Source organism: Rhinatrema bivittatum, chromosome 4, assembly GCF_901001135.1.
Source record: "Rhinatrema bivittatum chromosome 4, aRhiBiv1.1, whole genome shotgun sequence".
Lineage (NCBI taxonomy): Eukaryota > Metazoa > Chordata > Amphibia > Gymnophiona > Rhinatrematidae > Rhinatrema > Rhinatrema bivittatum.
The window spans coordinates 474,011,493-474,026,567 of record NC_042618.1 but is presented as its reverse complement, the minus strand read 5'-3'; the positions used below and the strand labels follow the sequence as shown (position 1 = coordinate 474,026,567).

Genomic DNA, 15,075 nt, shown 5'->3' with positions numbered 1-15,075 from the left:
GTTGATTTGTCCAATGCAGCTAGCAGAGACTGCAGCATACAAATCAACTCCTCTTGTTAGACTTTTCATCACTTATAAGGTTAAAAATTTTTAATGAGGTCAATTTTACAATGGATACTTCTGAATGTTTCTGTAGCACCAACCCCCTAACCCCAACCCACCTCCCAAAAACCCACCCCGAATCAAAGTGCCCCCTTTCAATGGTCAGTATATAGAGTATCAGACTGAGCCTTACAAAGAGGCTCCCTCTCTCTCTCTCTCTCCCCCACCCCAAGGCCACCTGCATCAGTGCTGGCCCCTCCTCTGGAACGCCCATGACCTGCCCCTTTCACCCACTTTTCCTGGCACACATACATCAATGTACACAGGCCTTTCCCAGCTGTTTAAAATTCACATGACTCCCTTGTGGTCCACTTACACTTTTGCACGCACAAGGCTTTTAAAATCTGCCTTATAGTTTCTAACTTATCCGGTTAACATCAGCGAATAAGTTCGAACATTTGGATTATCTCGCTAAGGGGGTTATTTTCTAAGGATTTATCGCGTACGTTAGGGCCCTAAAGTTCACGATAAACCCCTATCGCAGGCTTTCGCCTGTAATAGGATGCAAATTAGGGGGACTGGAGGAGTCGGGGCGGGGAGGGGAGGAGTCGGGGCAGGGAGGGGCAGAGTCAGTGGTGTCTTCGCTGTCGGCGATAATGTTACTAACATTATCGTCGGCAGTAGCGTGCTGAATAGCACCACCTTTCACGGTGCTGCTATTCGGTGCAAAAGCTGGCAGCCGGCGCACCGCCGTGGTGCAAAGGCTGCGGGCTTTCGCAGGCCCGCCCCCCCTTCTCTCCCCTGCCCCCCGTTTTCGCAAGATTCATCATTCTGCGAGGAATGATGAATCCTGGCCTAAGTTAACTGGATAAGTATCAGCACCCCAGTCCGCCCATTCTCCGCCCCTGAGTTATCCAGCTAACAGATAAGTGGGATAAACACTGTGGATCCATAAAATCAAGAGGCCGTCAATAAAGAGTGGGTGGCTCGCCAGAATGACGGCTACTGCCTGGAGACAATACCCTTATTCAATAAACATACACATGGTTACTGTGACTCCAACATCGCTCTAAGCTACAACAGCAAGAGGAAATGTGGAAAAAAGGATTCGCACTCACAAAGTGGGGAGTAGCTGGCTTGTTACGGCGGTTACTACCCCAAACCAAATGTGCCTGATACTTCACTTTCAATGCATATCCAGCATAGCTCTCTGCTTCAACGGCAGGGGAGAAAAAAAACCTGATACTTCACGCATATCCAGCATAGCTCTCTGCTTCAACGGCAGGGGAGAAGAAAAACTGATACTTCACGCATATCCAGCATAGCTCCCTGCTTCAACAGCAGGGGAGAAGAAAAACTGATACTTCACGCATATCCAGCATAGCTCTCTGCTTCAACGGCATGGGAGAAGAAAAACTGATACTTCACGCATATCCAGCATAGCTCTCTGCTTCAACGGCGGGGGAGAAGAAAAACTGATACTTCACGCATATCCAGCATAGCTCCCTGCTTCAACGGCAGGGGAGAAGAAAAACTGATACTTCACGCATATCCAGCATAGCTCTCTGCTTCAACGGCAGGGGAGAAGAAAAACTGATACTTCACTCATATCCAGCATAGCTCTCTGCTTCAACGGCAGGGGAGAAGAAAAACTGATACTTCACGCATATCCAGCATAGCTCTCTGCTTCAACAGCAGGGGAGAAGAAAAAAGGATTCGCACTCACAAAGCGGGGAGTAGCTGGCTTGTTACGGCGGTTACTACCCCAAACCAAATAAGCCTGATACTTCACTTTCAATGCATATCCTGCTTCAACGGCAGGGGAGAAGAAAAACTGATACTTCACGCATATCCAGCATAGCTCTCTGCTTCAACAGCAGGGGAGAAGAAAAACTGATACTACACGCATATCCAGCATAGCTCCCTGCTTCAACGGCAGGGGAGAAGAAAAACAACCAATAAGGGCTGAATAACACAGTCTGGGTAAAACAAATAAGCATGGGTGTAGCTTGCTTATTGCGGCGGTTACTTCCCCTACTACCCATAACTAATCAAGCTTGATATTTCACTTGGTTGCAGCTCCATCACTGCTCTCTACATTAATGGTGGGGGTGGAAGGGAAATAGAACCAAAGAGCTAAGAGAAACAGATAAGTATGAGAAAAAAATGTGAAGCTTGCTGGGCAGACTGGATGGGCCGTTTGGTCTTCTTCTGCCGTCATTTCTATGTTTCTATGTTTAAGTTACTTATCCAGCTAGGGGGTGACTGCTGAACATAGTCGGATATTCAACGGTTGCCACTTAGCCAGATAAGCTAGTGTTTGAATAGCACCATCCTAATTATTACAGTACTTGCAGCCTGCTAGACAGACCCAGCCGCTGGTTATCTACAATATCGCCCATTTTTGCCAGAGTTTCTTCTTCAGCCTGCATCTGGGGCCATTGAAACCAATTATACTGCAACCAACTGAAAATAGGATAAATGAGTACCCACTCACAGTCTAGCAAAGTCACAGCCAAAGGCCTTAAAAAATCATAGTTTTAGACAGCAGTATTTTTTTTTTGGGGGGGGGGGGTCTGTGGAGCCCCTTGCTAAATTGCTGTATGTTAACAAGGAATGAAGAGAGCATGTCGATAAGACATTGATAGCGGTGCAGCATTATAACAAACCATTGAAAATGTATTTTCCTGGGAGGTAAATGTCCAATTTTATCTTAAGTATTTCCAAGTTCTATGCGTAACATGAGTGTTTGTTTGGGTTTTTTTTTTGTTTGAATAAAGAAAATGAATGGGCCTGATTAATCAAATGCACATTGATGAAACTATACCTGAATCAGGCCTTTTATTTTTTATTTATTTAGCTTTTTTATATACCAGCATTCATGATACAATCACATCATGTCGGTTTACATTTGAACAAGGTGTGCAAAATACATTAAAACTGGAACTAGTGCAGAAGAATTGCAGTTACAAAGAACAAGGGTGATGGAACTGGGAGAAGAGAGAAATACAGTAGTAAATTAACATTATAAATAATTATTTACAGAACTAGTGTGGCTATATTCTTTAAGTTGATGAGGTGGGATTTAGGAGGGGTCTGGAAAAGCTTGTTTAAATAGCCACGTTTTAAGTCTTTTTCGGAATGTTGGGAGACAGGGCTCCTGACAAAGATCAGTAGGGATGGAATTCCAGAGTGATGGTCCAGCTATCGAGAAAGCCCGTTCTCTTAAAGTTATATACCAAATGAATTTGGTATTAGGTACCTGGAGGGATCCTCTGTATGCTTCTCTGGTCGGTCTTAGGGTGTTATGTTGGCTGAGCGGGTATTGTAGGTCAAGAGATGTAAGGTGGTGGATGGTTTTATATATAATGGTGATGGACTTGAAGATGATTCTGAAGTGAATAGGGAGCCAGTGAAGATTTTTTAAGATGGGGGAAATGTGGTCTCTTCTTCTGGTGTTGGTAAGAATTCTTGCTGCCGCATTTTGGACCATCTGTAGAGGTTTGGTGTACGAAGATGGGAGACCTAGTAGGATAGCGTTACAGTAATCTAACTTTGCGAAAATTATTGCTTGTAGTATTGTTCTAAAGTCATGAAAATGGAAAAGCGGTTTTAACCTTTTCAGCACTTGGAGTTTGTAGAAACAGTCCTTGGTTGTGCAGTTGACAAATGCTTTCAAATTCATCTTGTTATCAATTATAGCTCCTAGGTCTCTGACTTGGGAGGAGAGTGGATTGATTGGAAGAGTGCTGGAGTTGTTGTTGTTTTCTGGAGAAATGAGCATGAGTTCAGTTTTGGTGGCGTTTAATACGAGGTTTAGGCTGGTGAGCAGGTCATTGATTTTTTGGAGAGAGGATTCCCAATGTTCGAGAGTTTTGACGAGGGATTGTTTAAGAGGGATCACTATCTGGTCATCATCAGCATAGACAAAGTGAGTTTTAGGTTGGTTAGAAGCTGGCACAGAGGAAGTAGGTAAATGTTGAAGAGTGTGGGTGATAAGGAGGATCCCTGTGGGACTCCTACAGGTGTGTCATGGCGGGGAGATTCTTTGTTGTGGATTTTCACTTTGTAGCCTCTATTGTTGAGGAAAGTTTTGAACCAGGCTAGAGTCGTACCTGTTATTCCAATGGTTGAGAGTTGGTTTATGAGGATGGTGTGGTTAATGGTATCGAAAGCTGCCGAGAGGTCTAACAGAATCAGTAGGAATAACTGTCCTTTGTTGAGACCCAAAATAAGGTAGTCTGTCAGTGATACGAGGAGAGATTCTGTACTGGAAGCTTTGCGGAACCCATATTGGGAAGGGAATATGAGTTTGTTATCTTCGATGTAGTTTGAAATTTGAATGTTAACTAGTTTTTCCATGATCTTAGCTATGTATTTTTATGTATTTTTATCTTAGCTATTTTTTATCTTATTTTTATATTTTTATCTTATTTTTATCTTATTTTTATCTTATTTTTATATTTTTATCTTAGCTATGTATTTTTATGTATTTTTATGTATTTTATTATGATCTTAGCTATGTAAAGTAATTTAACCGATTACTTGCAGACTATTTACGCTACCAAAGTTCCTTGTAAAATGTGAACACGAATAATGTTATAATAATATTATATGTTTGTTAAATACTATTGTTACTTTCACTGTTCCTTGTAATACTGTTCAAAAGTTGATTGTTATTGTTCTATGTTCTATGTAAAAAACCCCAGTCTAATCTACCAGACCAGGGCAACCTTTTCGTTACTTGTAAACCGGACTGATTTGTATTGCATACAGGAATTCCGGTATATAAAAATTAAAAATAAATAAATAAATAAATAAATGTATGGTAGGTTGGCGATCGGTCGGAAGTTGTTCGGGTCAGCGGGATATCAATTTGGCTTCTTTAGAAGTGGTATGAGGGATGCCAGTTTGAGATCGTCTGGGTATAAGCCTTGAGATAAAGAGCAGTTTATGATGTCCGCCAGCGTTTGGGAGATGGAGTCAGGGATTGTCATGAGAAGTTTGGTGGGGATATGGTCTGCAGGATGAGAGGAGGGTTTCATTTTCTTTAAAAATGACTGAATCTCTTTGGCTGAGATGGGTTTGAATGAATCGAGATATATGGTTTTGTTGTTGGTTAGTTGATGTGAACTCAGGTAAGGGGGGTGGAGGTGGGCAGCTGTGTTAAGAGATTAATGATTTTGTTACGGAAGAACAGGGCCAGTTCTTCGACTTTTGATGTGCTAGATTGATAGGGATAACTGGTGCGTTGATTTGAGTTAGATTGGAAAGAAAGGCAAAGAGCACTTTGGCGTCGAAGATGAGGTCATGGATCTTGTGCGCGTAGAAGTCCCTTTTAGATCTGGAGGTGGAGGTCTTGTACTGGTGGAGTGCCAGTTTATAGCCGGAGAGTGTGCTCGTACAAGGGGCTTTACGCCATTTGCTCTCTTTCTGCCTTAACTTACAACTAACTATTTTGCTATCTGTGGGCATTTTGCCCACAGATAGCAAAATAAGAGATCATTTATAAAACACATGGCCCCAAATTGTTTAGAATGCCTCAAGATGGAAATTGTTCCTGATAATGGCAATTTCAATCTATTATTTTATACAAAGTATTGATTGAAGAACACCCTGTGATTTCTTTCTCTCTTTCCAGTCTAGTCAAAGGAGAGATGAATGAAAGCTACGAACATTAAGAGGAGCAGGACTGACGTTCTTAGCTATTTCCAATAGGTTTTGTATTCATCTTTTCTCCTTTGGCAGTGCTCATTGGGTTCATGGTAACGATGGACGGAAAAATTGCAGTTTTGATTCATGATCTAAAGTCTGATTCCAAATCCAGAGATTGTGCCGCGAGCAATAATGCAGTCAAAGAAAACCAGGAAATGGCGTCAAAGTCCTCAGTCATATAGGAGGTAATTTTCAAAGGAGTTACGCATGTAAATGTAACCTACTATCCTAGCAATTTTCAAAAGCCATTTACACATGTAAAGTGCACGTACATATATAAATCCTAAGGACAATTTAATGTCAATATTCAATGTAGCAATATTCAAAAGCCATTTACGCATGTAAAGTGCACGTACATATATAAATCCTATGGACAATTTAATCTCAATATTCAATGTAGCAATATTCAAAAGCCATTTACGCATGTAAAGTGCACGTACATTTATAAATCCTATGGAGAATTTAATGTCAATATTCAATGTAGCAATATTCAAAAGTCATTTACGCACATAAAGTGCATGTACATATATAAATCCTATGGAGAATTTAATGTCAATATTCAATGTAGCAATATTCAAAAGCCCACTTACATGGCTAAAGTGCATTTATCCAAGTAAAACCCAGTTTTATGCGTGTAAATGCTTTCTGAAAATTACCCCCATTCTAAATATAGATGGACATAAATAAAAGTTTCCAAAAAAGCATTATTACCATAAATAAGATGAACACAAAGTTCACTAGGTAGGCAGGAATACGGTCCCTCCATGTTAACTTCATCTTCTCATTTTTAATCTGTATCAAAATAAGGAAACATGGGCATAAAATCAGGTGCTGTTACTTAATACAATATTAGAAAGCTTGGATATGCTACAAAAAAAGCATATTTTAATTAACATAAATGTTTTCTGCACATAGTAAAATAGATTAGCTTGAACAGAGATCAAAGTTAACCTTCAGCTTCCGATCTAGCTGCCCTAGTGGTAATTCAGGCTACAGGACAAAAAAAAAGCACCCAACAATCAGTTTTATCTCCTAGTGATAGAATTACCTTTGTGAGCCCTAGATCAGCATGGATATGCAGGCCATTTCAGTTTTTCACCAATGAGAATCATTTTATTTATTGACTGTTCAAGCCACACGTGATCCAAGAATCCGTGGTTATTTTTCTCTCTGGTTTGCACTATATCTCTACTTAACCCCTACTGTTGTATTTTATAGATAGTTGGTTCTGCAGTACAAGTCTGTAATTTTAAGTAAGTGTGACATAAGAGGTGCCCTCCAGAGGAGATCTATGACACTGAGTTCCCTCGTGTGAGAGATCTTCTTTTAAGTTGCAACCTCTAGACTTTACTCTGAGCTCGGTAGGACTATACCCTTGTTGGGGGGGTCTGCTGTGATTCTCTACAGGCTTTCTGGTCTTCAGGCCCAAACGTGGCCTTACTTTGTTCTGTCATGGATCCTGGAGTGTCGAGTGCAAGCTCCTAGGCGCTATCGCCTAGTTTCTCCCTATGAAGCCCTAGGAGGAGGCATGGACACGAAGGTCAGCCATAACACTTTTTCCTCTTGGGATAATCATCTCAATTTGATGGACGCATTGCTCATGTGGTAAGTAATGCTTGGGTATTCTAGGAGACTGCCTATTGCAGGGGGTGGCCAACTCCGGTCCTCAAGAACCACAAACCGGCCTGGTTTTCAGGACATCCACAATGAATATGCATAAGCTAGATTTGCACACAATGGAGGCGGTGCATGCAAATCTCTCTCATGTAAACATTACGGGGAAAAATACCACAGCTTAGCAGAACCCTGGAAAACCTGCACGATGGCAGCCCCGGGCTGTGCTGCTCACCATGATTTTAAAAAGATGCTAGGCCCAAATAATGCCTTCACGTGTCCCAAACCCTCGGGGGTCTCTCAGCAGAGACGTACTATTGGCCAGACAGCGCCATTATGAAAAGGGCTGCACTGGGTCCACAGCCTTCAGGCCCCCACCGAGCCATCAGGGCTACTGAGGGTAGAGGGATGAAGGGGCTGGGAGGTCAGGGATCCAGGGTGGGGGGGTTACAAAATGTGAGGGGTTTGCGGAAGGGGCAGGAACTTGCTCTGGACCTTAACATTTTTAATTTTTTTTTTTTTACTCTGGCATTCCTCAAGAGATAGCAGGGGTGGGCCGGGGGTCTAGAGAGACTCCCAGAGGTTTTGGAACACTTGGGGGGGGGGGGTCATTCAGCCCACTGACCCCTTTAAATCATGGCCCCAGGAGCATTAGTGTCCTGAAGTTAGCTGGAACTCAGATTTGCAGCTAACTGTAACAACGTGGCTTGTCCACTTTGAGAGCGTTATTTGATTTACATGGGTTTGTCTAGTAAAGAGTCAATTTGCATGCATTTCTGTGCTAATCATCTTCTCACCATACTTGCACTGCTGGGAGAAATAATGCAGGGTATTTTAAATCCCACACATTGTTACTGCATTAAGGCATTTGCACCTGGAAAACGCCTAACACAGCTTGGGGAAATGACTCCTCCCCCCCCCAAATTTTCATTTCTTTTGCTTCAAACAAAAGCACATCCCCACTGCACAAACCCGTTTAGTTCATGGTAGAGCTTTGCAGCATATGAGGATGAAAGCATGGCGGAGTGCGAGCAGACGTCACTGCTTTCATCACTACTTTGTTTAGGTGAATAGAAGTGTAAGCGTTCAGGTCCTGATGCAATCCTTACAGAAATGTGATAACACTGCTCTGATTTCTTGTTCTTTCACTTTTTACTTCACTTTAATATTCTAATTTCTCCTTCCTGGCTGTTTAATCTTGCAGGCCATTGCAAAGGAAGGAAGGAAGCTGCGTGAGGTGCCCTGGTTAGGTAAAGGCAGCCAGAATGAATATAGTGGGGGGTGTTAAATAAATGTCTGTGTCCCAAGGCTGTTCACCTAGAGTAAAAAAAAAAAAATTCTGGGAGTTTTCTACAGAAAGCAAGGTAGCTGCAGTTCAGCAACTAAGTCAATAAAACTGTGCCGAGCTTTTGGTTTTCCAGCATGGCTTGCAGCAAGACTTTATCTGACTTTGGTTTTCGATTTCATATTTATTTATTTAAGAGAGTTTATATACCGCGGCACGTTTAGAGCATCACCTCGGTTCACGATGAAACATAACGTAGCAACAGGCTTTGCATATAACATGAGAACATAATAACTGGAAACTGGTATAAGATAAATATAGTTGGGAAGGGGGGAGGAAGGTAAACCAAAATTAAAAACTAAACCAGAAAAGCAGCATGAGCATATGGGTGATCACCAATACAGCTGAGATACGATGAGGAAAAGCACACGAGCAGCTAATGAGCATACAGATAGTTGAGTAATAGTGCCGAAGAGCATAAGTGTCAATGAGCAAGGAAAGATATGAGCATATATTATATAGGCATGTATAAGGAACGAAGAGCAAAGAAATATATGAGCATGTATAATCATAATGTGAGCATAAGTACAGAGGAGCAGGAATATGTATGAGCAGGAATGCAGCTGAGCGTACATACAAAGGGAAGGTGAGGAGGAGGAGGAGGAGGAAGGTGAGGAAAAAGTATTGTGTGAGGCTGGGATTAAGGGGAAGATGGGAGAGCGCCTGAGGGTGGGAAAAGTAGAGAAATGCTCAAGCGTATGCCTGCTTGCAAAGCCAGGTCTTGAGGTTTTGTTTGAATTTCCTGTGGCATGAATATAGAAATTTGTATAGAATTTTCTTTAAAAACCAGGAATGTGAGGAGAACATTTAAATGGAGAGAGGAATTGGAATGGACCCCTACGTTATTGGCATGGGCTATTTTAAGACTCTAGTCGTATGCTGGTTTGATCTTTTCAGTTTAGTCAGACCTGAACAGGTAAAAAGCCCTTAGCAGGTACAAACCCCCTTCCCCGCTGGTGTGCTTAATTAAGGTCAAATTATATCATGGGGCGGAGAGCGATCGACCTATGCAGACTATTGGTGGGGGTTGAAGATGCTCGGATTGGGGGCATTGGGGGAAGGGGCAGAAGCTGGAGTTCTGGTGCCAGGCCCTATACTTAGCATTTATGCACATAAAATATGGTTAATGTGCCCAAATCATGTGTTTGTGATTTTAAATTCACATTTAAAGGTTAGCGTGCTTTGTTTTAAATTCCCAGCGCACTAGCACACCATTAGCTTCCTGCATCTGGAGTTAAAAACATTTTCGCGCTGTGTTAAGAGTGTGTGCTGAACTGCAGCGTGCACTTTCCTCACATCAGCCCCCCAAAAGTGCTTTTTTCTGGGCAAAGTGTTCTGCGTGCACCACTAGAGCCAGGTTACTAATTGTAGTAGTGAATAATTGTACTAGTGAATAGTTAGTGATGTTCCTACTGTCATTTCTCTTCTTTAATTACAGGGGAAACTAATTATTCTGTATTTTTCTTGGTGATCTCAAATGGCAACGTTTTCCTTTTTAGATAAAAGTTAATCAGTAATGGTTTTTTTGTACGCTTTATAATGCAGTCAAACCATTTAACAAGTACAAACCCGAATAGTGATTTTCAGACATTCACCACACAGTGATTTACACTAGCGTGACCAACTAACTCCAAGGGAATATGATACAGTGTTTAACGTTGACCCTTGTGCATCTTTATGACTGCACATATTGTTTGGTTAAAATGCACTTGTTTTGTACAGCTTTAGGTTTTCATTAATAATTCATGCCTGCAAACTCATAAACTGAATTGCCTTTAAGAAAAACATTTTCCATCAATCAATATGAAAGCCTAAACCACTTGGAGTGCACAACCTAAAAAAGCTAGTACAGCACTTCAGCTAACACGAGACGAGTACGGGTTTCACTGGTAAAATAATGCTTATTTTGTAGTAGCCAGGCACCTATAATTAGATGCCTAGGAATTTTCCATAGGAGCCATAAATTTACAAAAAAAATCAATGAGTTAAGCAATGTTAGCACCATTAATATAATTAAAGTGAACTACAAGGCCTGAAAAAATAACGCTGTAGTGGAGATTCCAAGTTACAAACAGCACCTCTCTTGACTTCCCCTTCCTATGGCCCTTCCAGATACTTATCCATTGCCAGTGGAGTAATAAATCTCTAATCAAATTCAGCCCTCACCCAGTGAAGGAGAAAGATATAGAATATAAATATTGAGGCTTATTCACTAACCTGCTACTCCCATTATGGGAGCATTAGAACCCAATCTTTATGCAAATTTTCAAAGAGAGAACACAGCTATGATCTTTTTGGAAATGAATGTGTAATCTGCATGCTAAAAGCACCTGCATGCAAGCATGTACTAAGGTGGGGAAATGTCATGCACCCAACCTGAGCACGCCTCTGAGAGCGCCTCCTCACGGTCTGGTAAAAGTACGCGCGCCGTGGAAACACTCGTGGCACAGGAGAGCAACTTTCAGCGAAAGCCACGGTACCTGGGTAAATCACTATTTGCCCAAGCCGGTAGCTTTGGAAACGATCTTCTCTGTGTCTATGGAAAATGATCTCCATGAATCAGGCTTTCAAAGAACTTATACTGAGTCATCAGTAATTGTTACCATTTGTGCTGTGTTGGGGGAAGGCTAAGAAGGAAAGAGATTTGTAAAAATGAATGAAATGCACATATCGGCTAATGCATTGGATTTATCATGCAGATCCTTAGTTCTCTGAAGCCTAAATAAATGCATGTGAAAGATTGCCGTGCATACACAGTGCATAAAGAACAATACTGAGATAATGCAGGTCGAAGGGTATGGACGCTGACACTAGAGCCTTGGGGAAATCATAAGATCCAGTCAGAGAATTAAACTGATGCCGGGCTGGACTGGTGGCTGGTCGGGCTGTGGACTGCCATACCGAGGACCTGGGTTCACTTCCTAGATCAGCTGGGGCTGGGGGTCGCTGGGGCAGGAAGTCCTGGTCACCTGGCCGAGAACAGTTGTTGCAATGACTAAGCTAGGTGACTTCGTCATCATCATCATCATCATTTGTTCATCTCACGCTCTTCCAGCAGATGACTTCAGAGCATATTACAGCAAGCAGAAACATTACAGCCATGAAAGTATACATCAGCAGTAACAAGAGATTACCTTATAGATTGGGGATTACAAGAGGCAAAATAGTACATCGATAAAATAACACAGTTTAGGTTGAGAGGATTATGTAAATGAAACGTCAAGCCAGCAGTAACGGAGGAAAGGCGAGGTAGCTGGGAACAAAAGGGGGTGGGAGTGGGGAGAAGGGAGGGCATCTTAGTGCTAGAGCAAGGTACAATTTGAAGTGAGCTTGAGTAGACTTAGGGGACATTGTGAGAACTTATGAAAGGCACTATCTGAGTTAAGAAGCAGAAGACGAGGGCTCAGGGATCCAGTAGCGAGCTGAAGTCCTCTGTAAATATCCAGATTTTTAGTCTGTTTCTGAAAGCAAGGAGGTCATTGCCAGCCTGACATCCAGAGACAGATTTCCAGAGGGTGGGCACTGATCTTGTGCTGCAGAGTCGCATTTCCTTGGGGGGGTTGGTACTGCCATTGAGTCCGCACATTGAGAGTTGGTCACTGGTGGCCAGGCCTGACGTGACTGGGTGTGCATACCCTGCATTTGCACGGGGGGGGGGGGGGGCACACCCAGGGGAGGTGGCGAGCCGGCAGCAGCAGGAGAGGTCACGGGGGCTGCCGGCAGCCCAAGAAGGAGAGAGATGCAAGCCGCCAGCGGCCGTTGGGGAGGCCCATTCGTTTGTGTGTGTGCGTGCACGTACAGCTTCTGCTGTCCCCCCCAATCAGGAAGGCCCACAGGAGAAAGACGGGTGGGGGGGAGGGGTGGCAGGAGAAGGACACTCGGCATGATGGCTTGCCTAGGGCAGCTGGGCCCCTTGCACCGGCCCTGACGGTGGCACAAGGGCCTTGAGTGCCTTGAAAGCAAGAACCAGGATTTAGAATGTGCTGCAGTGGAAAATTGGGAGCCAGCGCAGGGATTTTAGGAGTGGGGTCATCCAGTTGAACTTGCTGGCACTCAGCAGGCACCGCACTGCTGCATTTTGTGTGGTCTACAGGCAATGATTTAAGGGTAGATTTTAAAACGTGCGCGCGAGCGTCCATGTGAGCGCGGTTCCCAGAGCGCGCCCGTGGACGCGGCTTATTATGTTATAAAGCACCGGTCCCAATCACACATGCGCGCCGGATTTTAATGTCCGCGCAAGCATGTGTGGGTGGGTGGCCTGCTCCGCGCATTGGGGGCGGGAGGGGGGAGAATATAGGTTGATAAGCGCGGCGACTCAAACGGGCCCTAACCAGTTCCCTCCAATTAAGGAGCGTACTGGGGGAGGGGACTTTCCTAACCCTACCCTTCCTACCTTTTCTATTCTCCTCCCTGACCCCTAAACCTACCCTAGCTGTCCCCTATTTTTTATTTTAATGCTTACTGCTCCTCCGGGGCAGAAGTAAACTCCGCACGCCGGTCGGCTGCTGGCGCCCTTCCCTGGAACAGCGTCTAATGGCGCCGCCCCGGCCCGCCACCCCCACCCAGACCCCGTCCTCCCGGCCCATCCCTTTCTTTAGGCCCGGTGCTTCAGTGCGTGTCGGGAGTTACGCGCCTGGCCGTGCCCTTTGGAAAATGCGCGCGGCGCAGACAGGACCCGGCCACGCGCGAAACCCTGGACATTTACGCGCATGGGGCTTTTAAAATCCGGGCTTTAGCTTTTTGATAGGCGAAGGTAAAGGAAGCTGCAGCGATCCAAGAAGGAAATAGTACAGGCCTAGATAACTGTAGCAAAGGCGGGTCCATCAAAGAAAGAGCAGAGATGACCCAGCTAGCATTGATGAGAGGCTGCTTTAGTGAGGGACAGCATTTCTGCACTGGGTAGCAAGTTTAGTATCTAACGTGAGGCCCGGGCTTTGGACTCAGTGACTGAAGGGAATGGAGGCGCACAGTCTCTTCATCTCTTCATCTTTTGGTGATTTAGCTTCCGTTTAAGTAAAACCTTTTTGAGATCATCTACTGAAGGGAATGGAGGCGCTTTCCACGTGTACTCTGGGATGCCTCGCACAGGCTCTTCATCTTTTGGTGATTTAGCTTCCGTTTAAGTAGAACCTTTTCGAGACAATGCTTGAGGTTTATTTTTGCTTTGTCATGGTCCCGGGCCTAGGGGGCACAGTAGCTGTATGTAATCAGCATTAAGCACGGTAGGGGGGCTTGGAAGCCTCCAGTCAGTTTGCCAGGTGACACCATGTAGATGTTAAATAGCTTGGGCAGAATGGAAACTTACAGCACACCACATAGGAGGGAGTGTGGGCGGAAGCATCCGGATGGGATGTGGTTCTGGAGTAATGATCGGAACCGGGCAGTGCTGGGCCTGAGATGCCTAGGTCCATTAGGCATGTGATGAGAAGCCCAAAGTCAATAGATTCAAATTCCACCAAAGGCCCAAGAGCACCAAGAGAGTTTAAGTTGAAAGTACATATAAAATGGGAGGGGGGGGAATTTTTCCCGGTAGTTGCAAATGAAGGCTCGTGGTGCCCAAATCCGGTCCCATTTCTGACTGAGCTGGACGTCCAAAGGAGCAGGAGGACAATCCTGGGCCCAGAGTTAGAAATAAATAAATAAATACACTGAGGCTGAAATTCAAAGTGCTGAAATATTTCCTTCTTCTGTTAAATATCTGCCAGCCCGCAGCTGAACTCTGGTGTCAACGTGTAATATTCCTCTTCATCCTCAGTGAGCTCTATCTCTACTTCCAAACCTGCAATGTACGTAAAACTCAACCAGGATGATCCAATGAAGGGAGTGCAAGCCCTGAAACCAAGTCAAGAGGTGGATCATAGTCCAAGAAAAAGGTAGCTCCTTCCATTCATTCCATACTGACCTTTTATCCCGATGCATTCAAGTAGACTAACATGGCAAACGCATCGTTTTACGCAAGGAGAATGCGGAAATCAGACGGCTGAGGCGTGGAAGGCCATCGTTCCATTTACACAGTTTTCAACTTTCTGCTCATTTTAAGAGCTGCAGCCACCAGAGACCTCACACTACTGAACTTAAGATGAATCCAGGTCACAGCTGAATTGCCAGGCATAGGGAATTCTGTTTGCCTTATAGGTCCTTGTTCTTGGCTGGAAAAGCTTCTTGCAGCTTCTGTCAACAAACAGAAGTGCTGTCTGACATCTGGGTACTGAAGGTGCGTCAGCAGAAGTTGATGGATTAAGCAACATTGCTTATTCGAAGAAACCGTTTGAAGCAGAAGATCATTTTACATCGGAAAAGTTGCATCAAAAATGATAATAAATTACCCCCATTATATATAACATATCTATATTATACTC

At 43.9% G+C, this 15,075-nt stretch overlaps 1 protein-coding gene across 1 annotated transcript in view; it reads right to left on the bottom strand.

Moving 5' to 3' along the window:
* Positions 1-15,075, bottom strand: part of ANO2 (anoctamin 2) — a 421,412-nt gene that overhangs the window by 90,730 nt on the left and 315,607 nt on the right. The window contains exon 15 of the mRNA XM_029597539.1: positions 6,469-6,549. Coding sequence (XP_029453399.1) covers positions 6,469-6,549 — 81 coding nt within the window. The remainder of the gene's footprint in view (positions 1-6,468; positions 6,550-15,075) is intronic.